The following is a 20,876-nucleotide window of genomic DNA, read 5'->3' as shown; positions in this document are numbered from 1 at the left end:
GCAGGCTCCCTGCTGAGCAGAGAGCCTGCTTCCTCCTCTCTCTCTCTCTGCCTGCCTCTCTGCCTAATTATGATCCCTCTCTCTGTCAAATAAATAAATAAAATCTTTAAAAAAAAAAAAAAGAAAAAGAAAGAAAGAGAGGAACAGGCTCCCTGCTGAGCAGAGAGCCTGATGCAGGGCTCCAGATCCCAGGACCCTGAGATCATGAACTGAGCTGAAGGCAGAGGCTGAACCCACTAAACCACCCAGGCACCTTACAACCTTCTGTTTTAAGAAAAAAAATTTTTTTTAACTTTTTGCATTACTGTCTTATATCACAAATCCACAATCACTTCAGTTGTTATTCGTTAATTTTTCTATGAAAACCTGTTTCATGCTTTTCATCACTGAATTTCCAGCATCTAGCACAATGTCTGACACATAATGGGTAATTAATAAATGTTTTTCTAAATTGTGTGCAAAGCTTCTTGGAAAACATAAACATAGAAAAACAACAGCTCTGGGGGCACCTGGGTGGCTCAGTGGGTTAAAGCCTCTGCCTTTGGCTCAGGTCATGATCCCAGAGTCCTGGGATTGAGCCCCGCATCAGGCTCTCTGCTCCTCGGGGAGCCTGCTTCCTCCTCTCTCTCTACCTTCCTCTCTGCCTACTTGTGATCTCTGTCAAATAAATAAATAAAAATCTTTAAAAAAGAAAAACAACAGTTCTGCTACAGAGCACAACAGACCATCACCACAGGTGTCAAGTCATGTAATTGCTTGATGCTGACCAATGCAAAATAATGCTTTTATGGCCCTTTATAAAATAAAAGCTCATTTAAATTAACAGCGCTTGGGTCCCTCCTATCTGTTTGGTATTGTGCTATATGCCAGAGGCATTTCAGTAGGTGATCCCTCATCTCCAAAAGTTGAATCTGATAGACCAGGGAATGATTCTTAATCTGTGGTCTGGTTAGGGTCCCTAGGACCCTTTCAAGGGGTCAAAACTATAATAAATATTATTTGCTTTTTCATGGGTAGTCTCTCACAAATATAGAGCAGAGCTTCCCAGAGGCTCCATGACGTGTGATGAAGGATAGTGGAATGTGAGTTTGTGTGTTATTACGACCTAAAACTTTCTCCATTTTAAATTCTAGTTCAGTAAGTAATGAAATGCCAATTGAATATTACCCCCACCTTAAAAGACCACCAGAGACGTGAGTCAAAGCCAATCAGCAAGGGTCGTTTATTGCAGGTTCGAACCTGGACCTCTGCTGCGCTCGTTGCTGATAACACCAAGAGGTCCAGAGCTGGGTCGGTGCAGGATTTTTATAGACAGATACAAACAAGTTTCGGGTGGGGCTGAGCTTATTGATTGATAGTTTGAACACAATTGGGAGTCTCCTGGTGGAATGTTACATTCCTGCTATCAAGCATCCCTGTTAATGAGATTTAGGTTTAAAAGAAATTTAACTTTATTTACTTTTCCTTCTACCTCCACCTCCTTCCGTTTCTCATGGAGGGGAGGGTGACATTAGGGCTATTGATAAGGTAACTTCTTTGTTGTAAATCTCAAGGATATTTGCAAACCAGGGGAGACTCCTACCTTGCAGGACTGTGATCTCTACAAGTTAACTATTTATCGTTTTATGGCAGTCAGGGGTGCCTGAGGAATGTTACACATATGGAGGGGAGCCGGTGAAGGGGGGGGTGCAAGGCGCCAGCTTTTGCTTTGTCCTCAGCCAGCCTCCTGCTCCTTCAGTATTAACAGCTGTAACCCACATAAGCAGAACTCTTTGGCGTCTTCCATAATTTGTAAGAGCGTTAAGAGGTTCTGAGACCCAAACTTTGGAAGGACCGTTTGCAATATAGGCCGTTGGCAACAAAGAACAGGTGTGGATGACTATGGAAACTAAAATGGGAGGTCTGGGTTCCAATCGAAAGATTGAGAGCGGCCTTTAATCAGAAGGAAATAGGATGGACAGGTGGAGAAAATGACCGAGTAGGGTTTGAGCGCGGGCAGCCCCCGCACAGGTCCTCAGGTAATGCTTCCACGATGTGCACAAAGCCCCGGGGAGGCAGGCCCACCCCTTGGCAAGGACACACGCCTCCTTTCCTTTCACACTCAGTACCAGAGGCTGCAAATTCTTCCCTCGCTGGTCAGCGATCTAAAAAAAAGCCAGGGCCTAACTTGGCCGAGACAGGAAATCATATGGCGGTCTCTAATATTTAAAACTCTGGGTAGCAATAAGTGTAAAAGTTCGGCGTAAGGGTTAAAACGTCTGCTTCCAGTCTTGGATGGGCAGCAAGGGGAATACCCTGGCAAGGCAGAAAAGGGCGGGAAAATAAAGCACTAAAGAAAGAAAGCGCGGGCTTGGGGGAGGGGAAGAGGCCGCGCAAAAAGCCAATGAATGGGAACGAGGCTGCGGCACGTAGACCCCCCGCCGCCCGCCTGCGCAGGCGCACGCCCGGCGATCTCGCGGGAAAGAACCGTTGCCGGTCTCGGCGTTGAGCCCAGCTCGGCGGGGGTGGAGGCGGGAGTGAAGTCTCGCGAGAAGAGGAGGTTTCGTAGCGGAGCCCTCTGGCTGAGAGTGTCTGACGATCCGCCGCCGCATCCGCGGACGGTTTATTGAGCCCGTTAGTGCCCCTGCCGAGGGAGACTCCCATCGCCGTCATGTCCCGCTACCTGCGCCCCCCCAACACGTCTCTGTTCGTAAGGAATGTGGCCGACGACACCAGGTGTGTACAGAGGAGGGACCCTGGGCCTACCCGGGGAGGCCGCAGGCTCTTGGGGAGGACCCGTGCGGCGGCGGCGGCAGGGCGCTGGGCCGGGGGAGGGGAAAGCGAAGATGGCGGGTTCCGCGCGGGCTTTCGGGCCCCAGCTAGGCCGCGGCGCCGGCTCAACCGCCGCGGGGGAGCGAGGGCGGCTACCCTGGTCCTCCCAGGCCGCCGCGGGGCACGCGGGCCGCGTGGCTGGGCTTCGGCCCCCCTCCCCCTCCGCACTTCAGAGCCCCTTCCTCCCCGTTTCCTCTCGGCACGTCCAGCCCCCGCCGCGGCCGAACATCCATTCCCCATTGATTTGAAGTTCACGTTCTTTGGGGTACACGCCCCCTCGCCCCAGGGGTTTTATATTTGGGGTTTTTTTGTTTTTTTGGCTAAAGAATTGCAAGGAAATAACGGGATCGGGAGATGGGCGTGTATGGCGAAGCATTTGCAACCCTTTTTTTTGTTGTTGTGCTATAGTTCTGATTTTTGAAACGTTGGAGATGTTTGGAGAGAAGGAATGTCAAAAATTGGTAGATAAAATTGTTCCAGTTAGAAGGTGCGAACTAGTTCCTCTCATTTCCCGGAAATAACTGGTCGCCCTTTGAGAAATGAGTCTTAGGGAGTCTCTACCATTCGGATGTTAATAAGCTAAATTGGATTAATCCAGACCGTGTCTTTGTTCTCACCAATTGTCTTAATTGCTTGTAGTTGCCGTCAGAATTTCTTGGAAGAGATCATATCACTAGAAGAGACGTTATGTTTCACACAATCACTCTAACCCCCGTACAGTCAGATTTATTTTGGTAGCCTTGTGCGATTTACATTTTACCGTCCTAACTTCTAAGTAGGAAAGTAATTCGTGTTCTAGCATCTAGAAAAATTTTCCCTTGTTGTTTTGACCTTCCATTTAAGGAATTATATATATATGTGACTTCTGTTTTTCAAATCTTTATCTACCTCCTACTAGGTGCCTAAACCTGTAGCTAAAATTTTAGGATAAAAGTGCTTGGTATTCAGAGTACTAATGTTGATTTGATCCTGTAAAAGTAAAACATTAGTATATGCAACCTAATACTACTATGCCTTTTATGAAAAATTAAAGGTGTGATTAGAAACTAGATAAATTTGTGATCAAATTTCCTTAGATGTCTTTAACTGTTGTTAATGTAAAGTAATAGATTTTATTACAAACTGCATTATCTTCCAAAAATCTTGGATCTTAGCATTCCTTTTTCGAAAAGATAGGTTACCTGGTTATTTCTCCTGTGCTCTGAAAGTTGGCTCTTGATGTTGAGATTTAGAAAGCTTGTCGGTTTCTGGTCACCCAGGGATACAGCACATTCCCTGTCATTAATTGACAGATTACAGAAAGTTACCTGTTTCTTACAAAGAAATTTTTTTAAAGAAGTGAACGTAAAAATTGGGGTTTGTTTGTTTGTTTTTTTATGATGTTTTAGGTCCGAAGATTTACGACGAGAATTTGGTCGTTACGGTCCTATAGTTGATGTGTATGTTCCACTTGATTTCTACACGCGCCGTCCAAGAGGATTTGCTTATGTTCAATATCCTTTCTTCAGATGGCTGATTAGTGAGGGGTGTTGAAGTTTGAAATTCAAGTTTATGTAAGAGGTAACATCTAAAAAGTAGTTTACTTTTGTCCTCCAATGTTTAATGTCTTCAAATTTTTGAAAATTGACTCACACATTGCTCTTAACTATTTCTTAAAGTTAATCCAAAAATAGTAAAATACTTAAATTCCCATTCATGATGCTGAAACTCAAATCAATGATGATAAAATGTGATTTAAATTTGAATACACTCTCGTTGCTACCACCTTTAATGTAAGTCAAATTAAAAGTTAATATGTTCTTGTGCTTAGCAATTAAAGTTTGGTGTTGTCTGTTAATTTGAATCACTTGATCAAAAACAAATTGTTTAACAATGAGGTAAACTTCTTTAATATTGTCCCCTAATTTGCTGTCCTCTGTTGTTACCTCAGAGAATGTAAAGCTGTACAGTTATGGCGACCCCAAAGAGAAAGCATGAAAGAACCTTTAGAGTAGAGTTCAACACTTAAGGCAAGTAGACAAGCCAAAGACCTCTTAAGGATCAGGCTTGAAGAGAAGGGAGAGTTTGGGAAAAGAAAAATTAAAGAAAAGCTGGAAGAAGGACAAGCCTAATGGGAGACAAAGCCTCGCTTTATCTACAAAAGGGGGAAAAGGTTGTTTTTCAAAGTTAAAGATAAAGCCATCTGTCATATTTGGCCAAGCATCTCATGACAAGTCCTTCTGACAAGCACTTAAAGAGTTAAAGGTCAAGATGAAGTTGAATGATGGCCAAGATTAAAGGAGTCATACCTGATGTATCCTACAGAATAACTATTTTCCTTTTTTTTTATTTATTTATTTTTTAATGTTTTGTAAGCAGTTAATTTTCAAAACTATTCTGGTTTGGTCTAGTGACAAAACCTGTAAGTTGATTTATGTGGGCCTTTGATGTTGTGATTGTGGTCTTGTATAAATGCACTCTCTCAGCTTGTCAAGTTAAAGTGTACCAGGATATTATGTTGTTAAGCTTAAACCCGGCATATTTCTGTTTCGGACCAGATGGTCAGATCCAATGGTAGAAGGCAGTGCTCTTTGGAATAGCATGAGGTTCTGGGGTCAAGCCGACTCCCTAGAGCCATGCTTAACGGGGAGAGAGGTGCTAGCACTGGGAACTATCTAGAAACAATCTCTGGTGGTCTTGTAAGGTCAAATCCACTGGACATAACTACCTGTTTATAGATTTTAAAGTGGCTGTGGGTGGGGGGGTGTACACATACTCCAGACTTCTAAACTTAGCTCTGTGAAGCCTGCTGGTCCCTGCACTGCTTTAGCACATACCCTCAGTTAGCACTGAGTGGATTGCAGAAGGCCTTATCCTTTGTATGGGTGCCTAATCAGGATCTACAGAAAGTCATTCCCTGACCCAGAGTTTTAGGTGACATTACTTATTCAGTGAGACAGCAAAGGTTTGGGCTGTGGGCATCCGGCAAGGAAAAATTGTTACTGATTAAATTCAGTGGGTCTCTTGAAACTTAAGAGGGGTCCTAGTGAGATCTAGGGGAAATGTTGAAAGCTGCTACTTCAGCAAAGGTAGTGATAAGGACAGTTGGGGGAATTGGTTGCAAAGCTCTGTTACAGAGAGAATAAGAGCTATATTTGGGGGAATTGGTTGCAAAGCTCTGTTACAGAGAGGATAAGAGCTATATTTGGCTTGCTTTTTTTTTTTTTTTTTTTTTTTTAAAAAGTGATGCTTTCTGGCTTACAATGTTGACCTGATTTTACCTGGTTTGGGGTGGCCTGGGTGGGAATCAAGATCAACAGTAGTTTGACTCAAGAGTATGTAGTACTTGGGCCAGAGGAGAGTTGTCATCTAAAGGAGAATCATATACTTCTTATACAGTCTTTCCATGGTCTTAAAATAGTTGAAAGTGAGTAGGTCTCAGGATTTTGCAAAGATACCGAGTACAAATTTCTCTATAACTAGCATCCAAGTGATACTTGACCCTATTCCTAGTTAACCTTCTCTTAATACATATAGTAGAACTTTGCCCTAATTCGTCCAGCCTAGGTCTGTTTTTGAGGGTAGATCCAGAGAATGAGTTAATCTCAATAATTTTTAACATCTTTTAATTTTAATCCTCTAAAAAGTAAATTATATTCTGTCTTCTGGCATAGTAAGTAGTATACCATTAAGTGAACTTTTAATATTTTAAAGCCCATCTACATTAACCTTGAGGGGTGTTCAGTTTACAGCACTCAAGGTTCTAAACTCCCCATCAGCCTTTGCCTTTTCATATTGGAAAAACGCCCCAATGATGTAGGACTTGGGGAAACCTGTCTTTCATTAACATATACGTAGTAGCTTCAGGAAGAGAGAGCTGGGAACTTGCTATTGTCCTTAATTCCTTTCAAAACAAAAAATAAGAAATCTGGTGAGGCAGACCTTTTAATACCTGGAATAAACCGTGGTATCAGTCTTGAAGAAAGTGTGTCTCTTTGAGGGTGTTTTTTAATCAGCTCAAGATCTGTACTCTTGTCTCCCAAATTTGAGAAAAAAAATGGACAAGTTGCAAGAGTGATTTTTAGGATAGAATTAAAATCTACACTCAAACTTAATCCCTTTTCAAAGCTTTTATATCAGCCACTGCTCTGAATATTTGCTTGGCTTCATCAGAATGGTGGTTTTAGGAGAGGAGCTGAATTTGGGCAGAATTAACTTTGTAAAGCCTAGAGTTCTCATAGTTAATTGCTGACAGTGAGGGAAGAGGGCGGGCAAGACAACTGCCTCTCCAATCAAAAACCAGTACCAGTAGTTCCTCTGTCAGATTTATAAATGTTATCTTGAAATTCTCAAGTTGAAAACCAGTGCCAGACCCACTTCTTTGCAGGGAGCTGTATGTTTAGTACATATGGTTAGGGCTTTCCAGTCCAGGAATCTTTAGAAATGGTCTGTTATTTCTTGACCGCATGCTTTTATAGTCTATGCATGGGTGTAATATGCTTTTGGTATAGTGATATCTTCAGTATTTAATGCTTGATTCTGTTTTGATACCCACAAGTGGATAGCATACTAGTCTTCCCGTATGGTATAAGGAAGACAGCTACATGAAATAGTAGTGTCAGAGCAGAGAGAAACAGCAAAATAAACTTGAAGTTCATGTTTTATCACTTGTAAGGTAAGGTATATTCTGCTTGCTTACACAAGAACTATTGGCATTTTCTTTTTTTCCTTTGAAACAAAAATATGAAAAAGTTTTGGTTTTATTTTCAGAAATTTTTGTTTTAGTATACAACAGAACTGACATTTGTTTTTCTTTTTTGCTTCTGTAAAACTTGAAACTCAGGAAGAAAACTTTTGATAGGATTACTTGGTAGTTCAGCTATAACCAATCTTATTTTAATAACTTTATAATATGTAATCACACGTGTTTTCACATGTATACTGTAGGAAATCACAAGTGCTTTAATGCTATGAAGTGTCTATAGCTGAATCAACCAACCTGAGTAGGTGAGGTCTGGATGATTTTCTAGAATAATGAGAGACTGAATTGTTCCAGACCTACCATCCAAACGTTCATTTGTTATCAAAGTATGCAAAACTTCCCAAGCCCCTTAACATTTAGCACATTTGAGGATGTCCGTGATGCCGAAGACGCTTTACATAATTTGGACAGAAAATGGATTTGCGGACGCCAAATTGAAATACAGTTTGCACAGGGGGATCGGAAGAGTAAGTACTCTTATGCTTAATACATGTTTATATATAGTATGTCATTTTTAAACAGTGCATTAATACCTCTTTTTGGAAGTATTCACAATTTGTCTATCTGTTCAAAATCTAGAAAGAGTTCTCACATACTTTGCAGAAAGTTAGAGTGCCTGAAATGTGTTTGGACTTACAAGAATGTGGATTTATACAGTCTACTGTACCATGTTTTTAATAATTGGCGGTGGAATTAAAAGGGAAATAATTTGGAAACTCTTGGGTCTACTCAGCCATTTCTCTTCATAAAGATCTTCAAGTTATAATTGGGTATTTGACTGCTTGACTCTGGAAATGAACAGATAGAATTAACCTGAGAAAGATTACAGGCTAAACCTAGAATTGGTTTTATATTAGTCTGTGGTTTTTATTATGTGGGTAAACACCAGGTGTTAGCCACATACTAATGATGCGGGAGAATAGCCTTTGGAGTCTGGTAGGCCGGGGCTCAACCATTTTGTTACCTTGGGCAAGATACTAAAAGATAGAGATGAAAATAGCTGCTGGAGAGAGGAGGAACATGGAAGTTGACACTAGCTGCCAGTAATTCTCTGGTTCTTGGGTGTTTGCTGTGGTATTTATATAAACACACAAACTTGCAGTATCACTTCATAGACTTGAATAAGATAACAGGAATTCAGGACTGTCCAGGGATGCAGGTATGTCTGAGGCATCCAATAAGTGCTCTTTTCTACTTTTATTGTGATCTCTCAGAACCTTTTAACCATATAGCTCTGCATTTTAATACTAAAATACTGTTCCTAGGCCACCAATAAGTGTTTTGTCATTGTTAATTATGTTCCTAATAAATGAAAACCACACAGAATAATTCCAAATTAGCATATGGCTCAGTGTCATGTTTTAATTTGGAAATCTTAAAAATGTGAATTTTTTTAATGTTGAAATAATTGGCATATTTTTGGACAACAAGCTAAGCTAGATGGTGAAAAAGTCTGACAAAAAATAGTTGGGAAGGTAATTGAGAGTATCATTTTTAACAGAAAACAATATTCTGATAGACACCCTAAAAAACAAATGCCCTTTCTAAGACTAACAGTCACAATTGATCTTGACACAATTCGGGGGTGTAAGGGAAGACAGAATTTTTTCCTGTAATTTAAAGACTTAGAATACTAGGTTTTAATGTCTCTAAATATTTGTTCTATGTATATCATTAGCTCCAAATCAAATGAAAGCCAAGGAAGGGAGGAATGTGTACAGCTCTTCACGCTATGATGATTATGACAGATACAGACGTTCTAGAAGCCGGAGTTATGAAAGAAGAAGATCAAGAAGCCGGTCCTTTGATTACAACTATAGAAGATCTTATAGTCCTAGAAAGTAAGTGTGATGTGTAGTACAGTAATCTGTCAGAAAAAATAAATGTTTGTTAGCATTTAATTTTATCTTTCTGTACACTTTAATTATATACATTGTATGCTTCATTGAAACTAAAAATATTTTAGTGATTCATTTAAAAAGTTTTATGGCTCACTTTTTTTAATTAGAAACTTTAGAAGACTGTAAATAGACATTTGTCACTGTTTGCTCTTTCTGATGTACTTTTTAGCAGTAGACCGGCTGGAAGACCACGGCGTAGCAGAAGCCATTCCGACAATGATAGGTAAATAACTTTGCTTTGAAAAAGACTTCTATGTTTTTCAATTTCAGAGTGAACTTTTGCTCTAAAAATAACAAATTTGATTAATATAGAATCTAATTTTTACTCTAATTGTATCTCTCCTCTGTTTTGAAAGATTCAAACACCGAAATCGATCTTTTTCAAGATCTAAATCCAATTCAAGATCACGGTCCAAGTCCCAGCCCAAGAAAGAAATGAAGGCTAAATCACGTTCTAGGTCTGCATCTCACACCAAAACTAGAGGCACCTCTAAAACAGATTCCAAAACACATTATAAGTCTGGCTCAAGATATGAAAAGGAATCAAGGAAAAAAGAACCACCTAGATCCAAATCTCAGTCAAGATCACAATCTAGGTCTAGGTCAAAATCTAGATCAAGGTCTTGGACTAGTCCTAAGTCCAGTGGCCACTGATAGTATAAACCTTGATATTTTTAGGCATGTATCATTCATTTACTCATAGTTTGGTTTACTTAAATTATCAGGAATACAATGTTGCAATGATGCTTAAAAAACACTTGTCAGTTTTCCCTGTACCAGGCAAATGGTTATAATTAAAATGATATGCTGTTGAGAAGCCACTCTTAAGAGTCCAGTTTGTTTAATGTTACGGGCAGCTACCAATTTGTGGTGTCTCTGTATATTTTTGTAAAGATTCTCATTTTTTATGCTTGAAGTATTGGTGGAAAGATGTTGGTTGACCATAATTTGCAACATTGTCTTATTAAAAATAAACTTTCATAACCATATTTGGTAGAACTGTTAACCTAGAAATGTAGCTTGCTAATAAGATAGAATGATACAAAAGTGAAGTTGTAGCCACAGTACAACACTGACTGATCAGACACATGTAGGTTCAGGGTGGACCTTTTTGTCTTGTTAAGATGTCTAGGCCCGTGATAATAGTTAATTTATGACAGAGCGTGGAATAGTTCTTTTGTTAACCCCACTGTCTTGGGGAATGATGCCAACTGGGTTAAGTAGCATTTGGGGGAAGATTGAGTTTTTAACTGAAACATGGAGCCTTCACTGCTTTTTTCTGGTTTCTGTGAAGATTTGAAACATATAAACATCAGAAGAACTCACCTTAAAATTTAAGCAGGTCAATAATGGCAGAAATAATTTTAAGGGAAAAAAATGCTCTCAAGTAGTTCCTCTCAACTTCAAGGAGCATTGTTGGTGATACTGCTTAGTTTTCTTAACTGCTGTTAAAAAGCAGCAAGTAAATTGTTTCAGAGTAGATTTTGTTCATGCATATGCGTAGTGTAAACTGAATTTTGATGCTTATAGCACTTGGTCTGTGCATTTGTATCAAAATTTGCCTCCCACTTTATGAAGAGACTTGTTCTTCACACATCAGCTAATTTCAGGTGAGGCAAGTTGAAAGAGAACACTCCCATTCTAGGTGATCTGTGGTGCCATGAAATTTAAAATATTTTGGAAAAAGAATTAAAGAGTCCCATCTCTGAGTTTGATTTTCAATGTAGTACCTGACTAAAAAAGAAAACAAGACCCTAATCGTTTATAATTTCTAGCGTTTCTCTGAGAGATCGTTTGGGGGGGCAATAAGAGGGACTTGTCCAATCTCATTTCAGAATAAAAGCTAGCATCTTTAAAAATTTTAGATTGCTTGCTTGCAGGTATAAGTAAGAAATATTGTGGAGAAACGATTCCTTTTAGAGGATTACTTTTTTCCAATTTTGGTTTTAGTAATATAGGCCTTGCCTGTAAAGAACAAAAAAGATGGTTTTTAAATACTGTTTGTGGAATGTGTTTAAAGGATTGATTCTAGAACCTTTGTATATTTGATAGTATTTCTAACTTTCATTTCTTTACTGTTTGCAGTTAATGTTCATGTTCTGCTATGCAATCATTTATATGCACGTTTCTTTAATTTTTTAGATTTTCCTGGATGTATAGTTTAAACAACAAAAAGTCTATTTAAAACTGTAGCAGTAGTTTGCAGTTCTAGCAAAGAGGAAAGTTGTGGGGTTAAACTTTGTATTTTCTTTCTTATAGAAGCTTCTAAAAAGGTATTTTTATATGTTCTTTTTAACAAATATTGTGTACAACCTTTAAAACATCAATGTTTGGATCAAAACAAGACCCAGCTTATTTTCTGCTTGCTGTAAATTAAGCAAACATGCTATAATAAAAACAAAATGAAGGAAATAATGATTAACTGGAATTATTATAGTTTTGGATGAGATTCTAAAATAACAATGGAAACAATTCTTTGTAGATTTAGGAATATTTTTAATCAGTGTTGCACTAGGCACAACTTTTCTTTGGAAATGATAGAACTTGCCAGAAAGGTACATCTTTTATATACTACTTTAAAATTCCTTATGTGATGTCAGAGTTGTTTCATGATTGCTTATTAAGCCCCTTGGGGTTAAATAACATAGAAATTACTGGTAGAATTAAGATAAGTATTAAAATGAAATTTGAGTCCGCTAATTGTAAATTTATATTTTCATTATTGGATGGACCGGTAATTCTGCTCTTCCCGTCCTAAACAAGATGAATTGGGCCTTTTAGTTATGGCTTGATTTAAAATACTTTTGAATTGAATGTCAGTGAGCAGTTTAATATACTAAGTGATAACCACTTCGGGGAACTGGTTTAGGTATTTTATGGTTTGAATTCTAGCTGCTTTATAATGACAACAGTTATAGCTGATAGTTAGTATTTATGATGTGCCAGACACAGTCCTAAAATTTAATGCGTTAACTCATTTACTTTTCACAAAACCCTAGGAGAGAGATACTTTGGTTTACCCCATATCATAGGTGAGGAAATTGAGGCATAAAGAAAAGGCTATAAAGGCAGATCTAAAATTTGAGCTCAGGCCTGGTCCTTACTGATTTGTTTTTAATGGACTGTGTTTTGATGAAAGTATACTGAGGAGAGAGCCCATTGAAATTGCTCTCAGTCTTTGTGTTAGAAACAGAAGGCCTGATGATTTCATCTTTATACTTATGTCACTTAATATGACTCACCTTATTTTTTTTGAGAACTTTATAGTTATTTCTAAAGTGACATACCTAACCACTTCGAAAGGACTAAATTATAGTTGAACCATGATAGTTAGGATCCTATTCATACTTGATGAGGATCCTTGCACAGTGCTTTAATTTTGGGCTACATAGTTCACAGCTGTGGATATCTGCTATGTGTCTGGCACTGTTGTCAGTATTAGAGCAGATCATATGAAGACTCAAGTGAAGACTGACACTTCACCTCTCTTTTACTTAAGATCTCTGCATTTTGTTTTGTTTTGTTTTGTTTTGAAGCCAAGTAAGCAAGAAGAAAAATGACAGATAATGCTTCAGTGAGAAAGGAAAGGTGCTACATAGAGTATGAGCTGTTAAGTTTACAACCCAGGGAAAAAGACCTGGGAACTATTGTACTATTCTCTTGAAAATTTGGCCCAGTAAGCTGCTACATCCAGTTCAACTAACAAAATCCTGTATACCACAGAGAAGAATAAAGAAAACCAAACTGACAAACATCCTTCTTTTATTTAAGACCAAACTGCAGCTGGAATACCCAGTACAGTTCTGCTTACTACACTTCAAGAAAGATCTGAGAAAGCGGAAAAAGAACCAAAGAAGGGCAGTTCAAGCGACCAAAGGGTGGGTGGAAGGTGCTGCAGTATGAATACTGTACGAATATTTTGACTCTGGTCTGAAAAGATAAAAGAATGTTATCGAAACTACATGGAATAATTGAAGTCCCTTCAAGTTTGAAAGTAAGCATTTTAGGACAAATAAAAGGAAATTCAACTTTGTACTTGTGGAAAACTAATCCCTAAATCTGAATAGGTTTATATTGATTCATGGGTAACAGGTCCGTAATAAATTACTGGAAACTAGGATGTCTGAATATCAAGGAAGACAGCCATAGTCTCTTACAGTGCCTCTATTGGTCTGTCTCAAACTGAATTGGGTGAGAAAGGGTATGGTCCAATATAAACTTTTTCTTGGTTATCTCTTAAAGTCAGTTTCATTTTTGCTATTGGCAAATCTTACCGTTGTTTATTCCAGTGCCAGTGTTTTTCTGCTTAATGATTTGCTTTGTTGGCATCTGAGTTTATTTACTTGTATGCCATGTGCAGTTTACATCTTCCTTACACTCTCCCAGATAAATTCCGATTATAATACTTGACATCTAGCTAAGAGGGTCCATCTCTTCTCACCTCGGTCCTAAGTCAGTATATTCAGCAAACATTTATTTACTGAGCCCTTAACTGTGGGCAAAAATTGTACTGGGTAATTGGGGAGAAAATTCACTTACTGAATAAATGTCTACTGAGCACAATCTAGTGAATCATTACAGTGTGACCTCATTGTTTGAGGCGTATTCATAACTCTTTTACACCATTCGTATCTTAATGTAATTATAAAACCCAGAATACTATCAAAGATAATTTTTGTGGTTATCTGCCATTTAAAAGTATCCAGTATTTGTTTGCATCCCATTAATACAAATAATGAAAAAATGTTTTAATCTGTAATAAACTGATTTATTGTGCAGTGACTGTAATATACTAGAGTCATATTAAATTGTTAACTCTGCCTCCTCAAACACATTAGGAAATAATCCCCAAAATAAGTATTTAACTTTGCAATAGATATAAAGGAGACTCTGGGTGCTATAATTAGATTATTTTGAGGCAGACAGAGAGCTGTTATCCCAGCTGATTTAGTATGTTCTGTAATTGAGAAAATGTTCACCAGATTATACTTTTTAGTGATTTACATGTACATTTTATAGGGGACATGTTCTGTGTATAGTGAATAAATAACTTTTATAGTATCACAAAAATGTTTTGGATTCCTTAGTTCCTTATTAGGATATGAAGTTTGTTTATATGTTGATTCTTCCATCACTCACATTTGATTTTTGTCAAATTTCTGCCGCATATTTTAAGCCTTTTATGTAAAGTTATTCATCTAAAAATATGGAAGTGTTTAAGCCATTTATAAAAATTTTTGAAAATATTGCAGAATACACATAACTGGGAAATAAGAAAGGGAGGTATTTTTACCCCCATTTGGTTAAAAAAATGTTTTCAAACTTGCTTAACATCACACAGCAATTAAGTGGCAGATCCCAGGTTATTCATGGTTTTTTCATTTGATGGTTCCTCTTTACTGTTTTGTGCCCCCGCCCTTTTTTTTTTTTTTTTTTTTGTAATGGGAAGTTTTTTATAACAAAAGTAATATAATGGAATATAGAGTTCACATGTAAGGAAGAATTAATAGAATAATGAAAAAAGATATAGTATCAAAAAGTATTTTGTTTGTAATCTTTCTGGATGAAAAAGGTTAAATACAACATGAGATGACACAGCTATTGTGACTCAGGCTCTCTATCCTGGCTTTCCAAATTTCAATCTTGTATTGGTTTTTGACCATATTCTTGTTTACAAAATCCTGAGATACTTTGAAAAAGGGAGGCTATGACTTAAGACAGCACAGTGACAGCTGAGGAATATCTTAACAGCATTTCTACCAGGAGGTCAGAGCTTTTTAGGAGTAAACTGCTCTCGTTGATAAATGAAGTAAGCAGCCTATTTGTTGTCTGTCATTCAACTACTGACATCTTAACAGATGTCAGTAGTTGCAATAGGAAAGTTTCCTTCTCCAGGTTTCTTTTTCCTCTGCCCACCCCCCCCCAACAGTGTTGGTTATGTTTATTGCATTGTGTTTATGTATTCCTAACAGTTGTTTCACCCTATTGAAGTCGGGACTCTATTTGGAATAAAAAGCAAGGCATGTAAATTCCTTTCATTGATAACTGACAGAGTAGTTTGTAATGAAGTAAAAAAGCCTTTGTGTCTAGTATTTTGTAGATCCCATCTCTTTGAATGCTAGAGTGAAATAAACTGGTCTAGGAGCCAAAAATTTTGGGGCTTATTTTTGTTTTGTTTTTTTTGTTTTGTTTTGTTTTTCCTTAGGTTTAGCTCTGCCTTCCATGTTTATGGCTGGGTAGGCTTTCTTCATTTGTGTAAGAGACTTTAGAGATGTTCTCTTCCTCCTGTTTTACAGAGTAACTGCCAATGAGAATGCAATTAAAGAAACTAGAAAACTTAATCCAAACCCTTTGTGCTTGCTTTGGGGAAGAATAGAACTTAACCAGAAATTAAGTGTAAGAATAGGTGATGTACCCAGACTCCCATCATACTCTACACTGCCATCAAAAAGATGACGACAAAATTCTAGCACTGACTATAGGCTCATGCTGCGGCTGATGCCTTCAGCCTTAAAGGATAGAAGGCTGATGCCTTCAGCCTTAAAGGATAGAGGTTCCCTTTAATAACTTTATGGTTCTCTCAAGTTAAGTAGTTTGGGAAAATCCTGTAGATTAACCAAAACTATTAGTTATTGAGGAATGAGATCTGATAATTATCCTTAGCTATTGAAAACTTTATGGTTAGGTAAAAGCCTTTGGTACTCCATCCTCAAGTCTGAAGACTGGCCATGTGAGTCAATCCCAGACCAAAAACCTCATACATAAGAAGTCCAAAACTAACATGCCTGGGCTGCAAACTATTAAATCCAGTGAAATCCCAGTGCAGTTAAGTAATATAACAATCCTTGGCATTGTTCGTAGACTTTACACTGGGAATGGAACAGGAAGAAAAATGAAGACTCCGATTTTTATTTTCTCCAAATTAGTTACCTCCTGATTTGCATGATAAAGTAATGGCCTTGCCCTGGGGTTCACCTATTGAACTAGTTGAAGCTACCCCTCTCACTTAGCAAATGTGGCTCTTGTGATGCCTTCCCCCACACCCCAAAGATCCCTGGTGTAAATTATGCTTTTATATATAGCAGACAAATTGCAAGGGTCTTACAACTTGGGAGGAACTTTTGTTTTCTATAAATCTCAATCACCTTAGAATGTAGAAGAAGAGAGGCAGGTAATTAGTCCTGCTGTATTTGACTTGATGAATCAGAAGCTTAGTTTCCATGAAGTATTCTGTGGCCTTTTACAGTTAAATCTGCTGGGGATGGGCAGGTCATAATACAGTGTATCAGTCAGCACATTGGTTGCCTCTTAAAAACCAAATGTCCTTCCATTTTTCAGTTGGGTTAATTTATGTGCATTCTAAGAGTAAATGTTAAAGATAGTCATAGCAATTTTTTATGAAATACAATTTAGCCATTGGGGGGGAAGAAGCAACTTTATTTTTTAATTTCATGCTAAATTCACATATGTACATTAAGTACTATGTAAACTTGAATTTAAGTTAGCATTATTTGACTTGCGCAGTATCACCTCATCTCAGTTCATTGGAGAACTACAGCTTGGCCCTTCTGCTTTAAAAGGTCAAAAAGTTGCCAAATTGGAATAGGGCACTTAAAATCAAATTTTAAATTGACTCTCCCACACACGTTTGTAATTTACTGTGTTAGCTGTTATATTTAGGTAAAACATGTTATCAAGGTTATTATGCAAGAAATTACATCTTTTGCATAAATGGTCCCCTGGGTTGCACTTAGACTAGTAACAAAAAATATATATACTGACAAACACTACACTATATTTGTTATAGATTACAAAAGTTACTGAAAGCCAGAATGAATCTTTAAAGTTGGAGGGACCCTTTAATAGTTAATCTTTGGGCTTAAGGAAGAAAAAATTAAACAGTCCCATACTGCATTTCACATCTCTTAAAAATAGGAAGTGTTTTAGCAGCTTAAAACCTTTACAGTTATATAAAACTTATTACACTAGGATTTACTTTGAAATATAGTTTACAACCAGATCAATTATACATACACTGGCACTTTAGCACAAGGGCAAACTTTAAAAACAAATTATTTTGGACCTTTAAAATCAGGCCATAGTATAAAAACAGTCCATGGTCTTACATTCAGCAAATTCATACTAAAATATTCTATTTTTATAGGATAAATGCCAACAAAACTTTACATATGCTACAAGTTTATTACATATATTTACATGGCTCTTTCCTAGGTACTTAAAACTTTCACATTATATAGCTCCCCACTTTTAAGTTTTATAGGGAATGATTTTGAGACCAGATCACTGTCAGAACAGCTTATGCAGTGCTATAGTATAAAAATGTATTCTGAAAGCTGCTCAGTAACCACCAAATACTGTTTCTGTAAAAACGGGTTTTGGTGCATTAGTTAGCAGACCTACTGCATGAAAGAAATGGCCACTGGGTATATGGTCTCATTCTAAATTGGAAAGCCTCTAGTGCCCTTTCCACATTCACCAGCATACAGTTCACTAAAATCCAACTATTCGCTAAAAAAATTCACATTTTTTGGCAGTGCATCAGGTTGTTGGCATATTACTGGTTTGGATGTTTATAGGACTTCAAACTGTCAAATACTCAACTACCTTTCAATCCTTACATGTATTTTAACTTGGGTGCTCATAAGCAGATTGACTAGCTTTCAACAAGTAAATCTGATCCATGAACGATAACTCTTAGTTATTTCTGCCCAACAAACAAGAAAAGTTGATTACCATTCCCCAAATCTAAATTTGACAGGTTTAAGAGTTACACAGTTGAAAACACCATATCAATGTATAATTATCAATAATTTAGTTAATTTTAAGTTGCACTGATACTACCATTACTTCACAGTGCACATAACATGTAAAATAGGTAAGATGAAGTCTAATTATATTTTCTACATTAGCAGTTTTACAAATAGATTAATTCCCTAGTGAATTTGGCCTGAAACAATGGACAACTACCCTGAAATATAACTAAATTTAAACATTAGTATTTTATCTTATTTTATACCTGCACTTTAAGTAAGGTTTTAAGTTGAAATGTCATTATCTCCTTATCAGAAGGATTAAAGGAGACTGGAACCCAGTGGCTTGGTGGTTTAGGAAGAACACTTGGTGATGGTGGCTCACTAAACTTGGCTCCAGCATAGTTTTGATTAGTTTGAGACTTAAAAAGTAAGCTAGGACTTGATAAGCTAGAGTTCCAGTTTTGATTATTTGGAAAATTTTTGTTCTTCCCCCCATTTTGCATGGCCTGCCGTGCAGCTGCTGATGAGGTGTAAGTATGTCCTCTTTCTTTTTTCTTATGAACAATCTTCATTTGGGAATTCTGATCCTTGGTCTTCTGTCTATTAAGCTGTTGCTGGTTCTTACTAACGTTTCTTGATTGAGGGGCTGGAATGTTGTACCTCTCTCCGCCACCCATCTTCAGCTTCTTTGTCACCTACAAGTAAATGGAAATAAAATACTTAGCAAAATTCCAGTAAGAGAAGTTCAAAAATTTAGGAAAGTTCTGTAGCCCCAACTTGTAACTCCAGAAATCATTTTGGAAAGACTCAAAACTGCTATCCAACTGCTTTAATAACTTCACCGGATGTTCACACTTAATTATGTGCATAGCCTTTATTACCTTCTTAAGAAAGCTTATCTGCAAATGTGAATAATCACGTGAAAAAGACAATTGGTTAAGATCAAAAGGATAAGACATCCTTGTAAACTTATAAAAATAATTTTATACCTTTCAGTCTGTTTTTCGGATTGCAGGATTTCCACTACCTGTCCCCTTCCTTGCTGCCAAGCCCAGGATAATAGATGTTGCTTTCTGCTGGATCCTTTCCTTTGTCTCAATACAGAAGTTTTCATGGGCCAATCTGCTGAGTTCAGCCTAGGAGCTGAGGCCAACATCTGAGTCTCCTCAGCACACAAGTTTGAGAGAAGTCCTACCTAGAAAAGAAAAGATTACTTCATTACTTCAATTCAAAAAACAAGGGGAAAGTGATCGCTTCTATTTACTACGTATGGAAATACAGTTAAGAATGGCTACTTCCTGAACTAATAAGATGGAAAATAATCTGGTAACTGTCGTCTTTAAGAACTCTTCTCGGCCTTGCGATCCAGGAATTGGGGACGGGGGTGGGGGGGTGGGGGGGTGTGGAGACAGGAGTCCCAAGTGCCACAACAAGGTGTTTTTTTTTCCCCCGGGAGAAGTTTTCAAAGTCTCACACGGATTTTGTCACTAAAACGTTCAAACCGGGGAACCATTAGCTTTTACAGCCATCCCAAGAAACGGGCTAAAAATCAGTTTTCTAAAGAGACGTTTTAAAAATCTTTTTCGAAATTTCCCATCTTGCGACACAGCACGTATCCTTTTTCGAAAAGCCTCCTCTCCCAACACGTCTACGTCATAAAAAGTGTCTCCTTTAGTTATGAACTCTCAACTCCTCCCCATTTTGGAAGTTTTCACAGGCCATAACCTAAGCCGATTTTCATCTAAAATATACCCAAGAATTCCTCTTTACAGTGAGCATTATACATCCGGGGTTTCATTTACTATCCCAAGAAATCATTTACCAAATACGCCCTCTTTGTGGAAGGGTTAAGGGCCTTGCACACTTATTTTAACAGCCCCTGAGTCATTCACCGCGCGAGCCCAGAAAGTTCGGGTCTTCCGACGGGGCCTGGCTTCCGAAAAGCCCACTGTTCTCGAGCCCGGCTGGGGTGCTCCCCGGCTCCCCGCGCCCGACGCGGTTTCCGGGATCTCGCCTCCCCTCGCCTCCTTCCCCCAACAATGGGGAGTGCGGCCGCCAACATGGCCGCTCCCGCGGCGCCGCTGCCACTCACCGACTTCAAACTCGGACGGCGGCGGCTCCTGCTCGGCGTCGAAGCCCCCCTCCCTTTCCAGGGAGAGACGAGGCACGGAACGAACAAAGCCCACGGGCACCGAGGAGCTAGCTGCTGACCACCTCTGCGCCCCGACCCGACCTCCTCCTTCCGCCTCTACCGACAAAATGGAGGTGGCGACGAGCGCCGAAGCGGGGCCGGGAGGCCCGGCGGCCAATCAACAGCGGCCGACGCGCCGCCTGGCCAATGATAGGCGCGCCACCGCCTGTTGCTGGGGCCGGCGGGGGCGAGGGAGGCGAGCTTAGGGCCCAAGGTTTGAAATCCTCCCCGAGAGGAGCATGTCGGGAACAACTGCTGCGGTCGTGCCCACGGCCAGCAGGTCCCCGGACGCGCCGGCCACGCTGCCCCCGGCCCCGCTGGGTGCGGCGGCGCCCGCGACCCCCCTGGCCCGTCTTGCCCACGCGCGCTCGGCGCCTGGGAAGGGGCGTCAGCCCGGGCGCTCGGCGCGCGGGTCCTGCGGCACCGAGAGACCCTGACTGGTCCCAGCCCCCCCGGGG

General features: G+C 39.1%; 2 protein-coding genes across 4 annotated transcripts; one reads left to right on the top strand and one right to left on the bottom strand.

Annotated features, from left to right (window-relative positions):
• The first annotated feature begins 2,497 nt into the window (after positions 1-2,497).
• SRSF10 (serine and arginine rich splicing factor 10) lies at positions 2,498-15,617 on the top strand. Of its 2 annotated transcripts, XM_059376639.1 has the most exons (6): positions 2,498-2,715; positions 4,200-4,306; positions 7,918-8,019; positions 9,231-9,393; positions 9,623-9,676; positions 13,225-15,617. In XM_059376639.1, exons 1-6 carry the CDS (start codon positions 2,651-2,653, stop codon positions 13,283-13,285), a joined length of 552 nt encoding a protein of 183 aa, XP_059232622.1. In that variant the 5' UTR covers positions 2,498-2,650; the 3' UTR covers positions 13,286-15,617. The 2 variants fall into 2 exon arrangements, with proteins under 2 accessions (XP_059232622.1, XP_059232623.1); XM_059376640.1 differs by lacking the exons at positions 2,498-2,715; positions 4,200-4,306; positions 13,225-15,617 and adding exons at positions 4,743-5,104; positions 9,810-10,442 and having other exon boundaries at positions 7,913-8,019.
• Positions 15,618-16,869: 1,252 nt separating this feature from the next.
• Positions 16,870-20,507, bottom strand: PNRC2 (proline rich nuclear receptor coactivator 2). Of its 2 annotated transcripts, none has more exons than XM_059376638.1 (3): positions 20,320-20,507; positions 19,217-19,418; positions 16,870-18,922 (listed from the first exon to the last, which is right to left on the bottom strand). In XM_059376638.1, the coding sequence occupies exon 3, from the start codon at positions 18,902-18,904 to the stop codon at positions 18,485-18,487; it is 420 nt and encodes a 139-aa protein (XP_059232621.1). In that variant the 5' UTR covers positions 18,905-18,922; positions 19,217-19,418; positions 20,320-20,507; the 3' UTR covers positions 16,870-18,484. The 2 variants fall into 2 exon arrangements, with proteins under 2 accessions (XP_059232621.1, XP_059232620.1); XM_059376637.1 differs by having other exon boundaries at positions 19,217-19,422; positions 20,320-20,506.
• Between the last annotated feature and the right edge of the window lie 369 nt (positions 20,508-20,876).

This window comes from Mustela nigripes, chromosome 14 (assembly GCF_022355385.1).
Source record: "Mustela nigripes isolate SB6536 chromosome 14, MUSNIG.SB6536, whole genome shotgun sequence".
Lineage (NCBI taxonomy): Eukaryota > Metazoa > Chordata > Mammalia > Carnivora > Mustelidae > Mustela > Mustela nigripes.
This window is presented reverse-complemented; position numbering and strand designations above follow the sequence as displayed.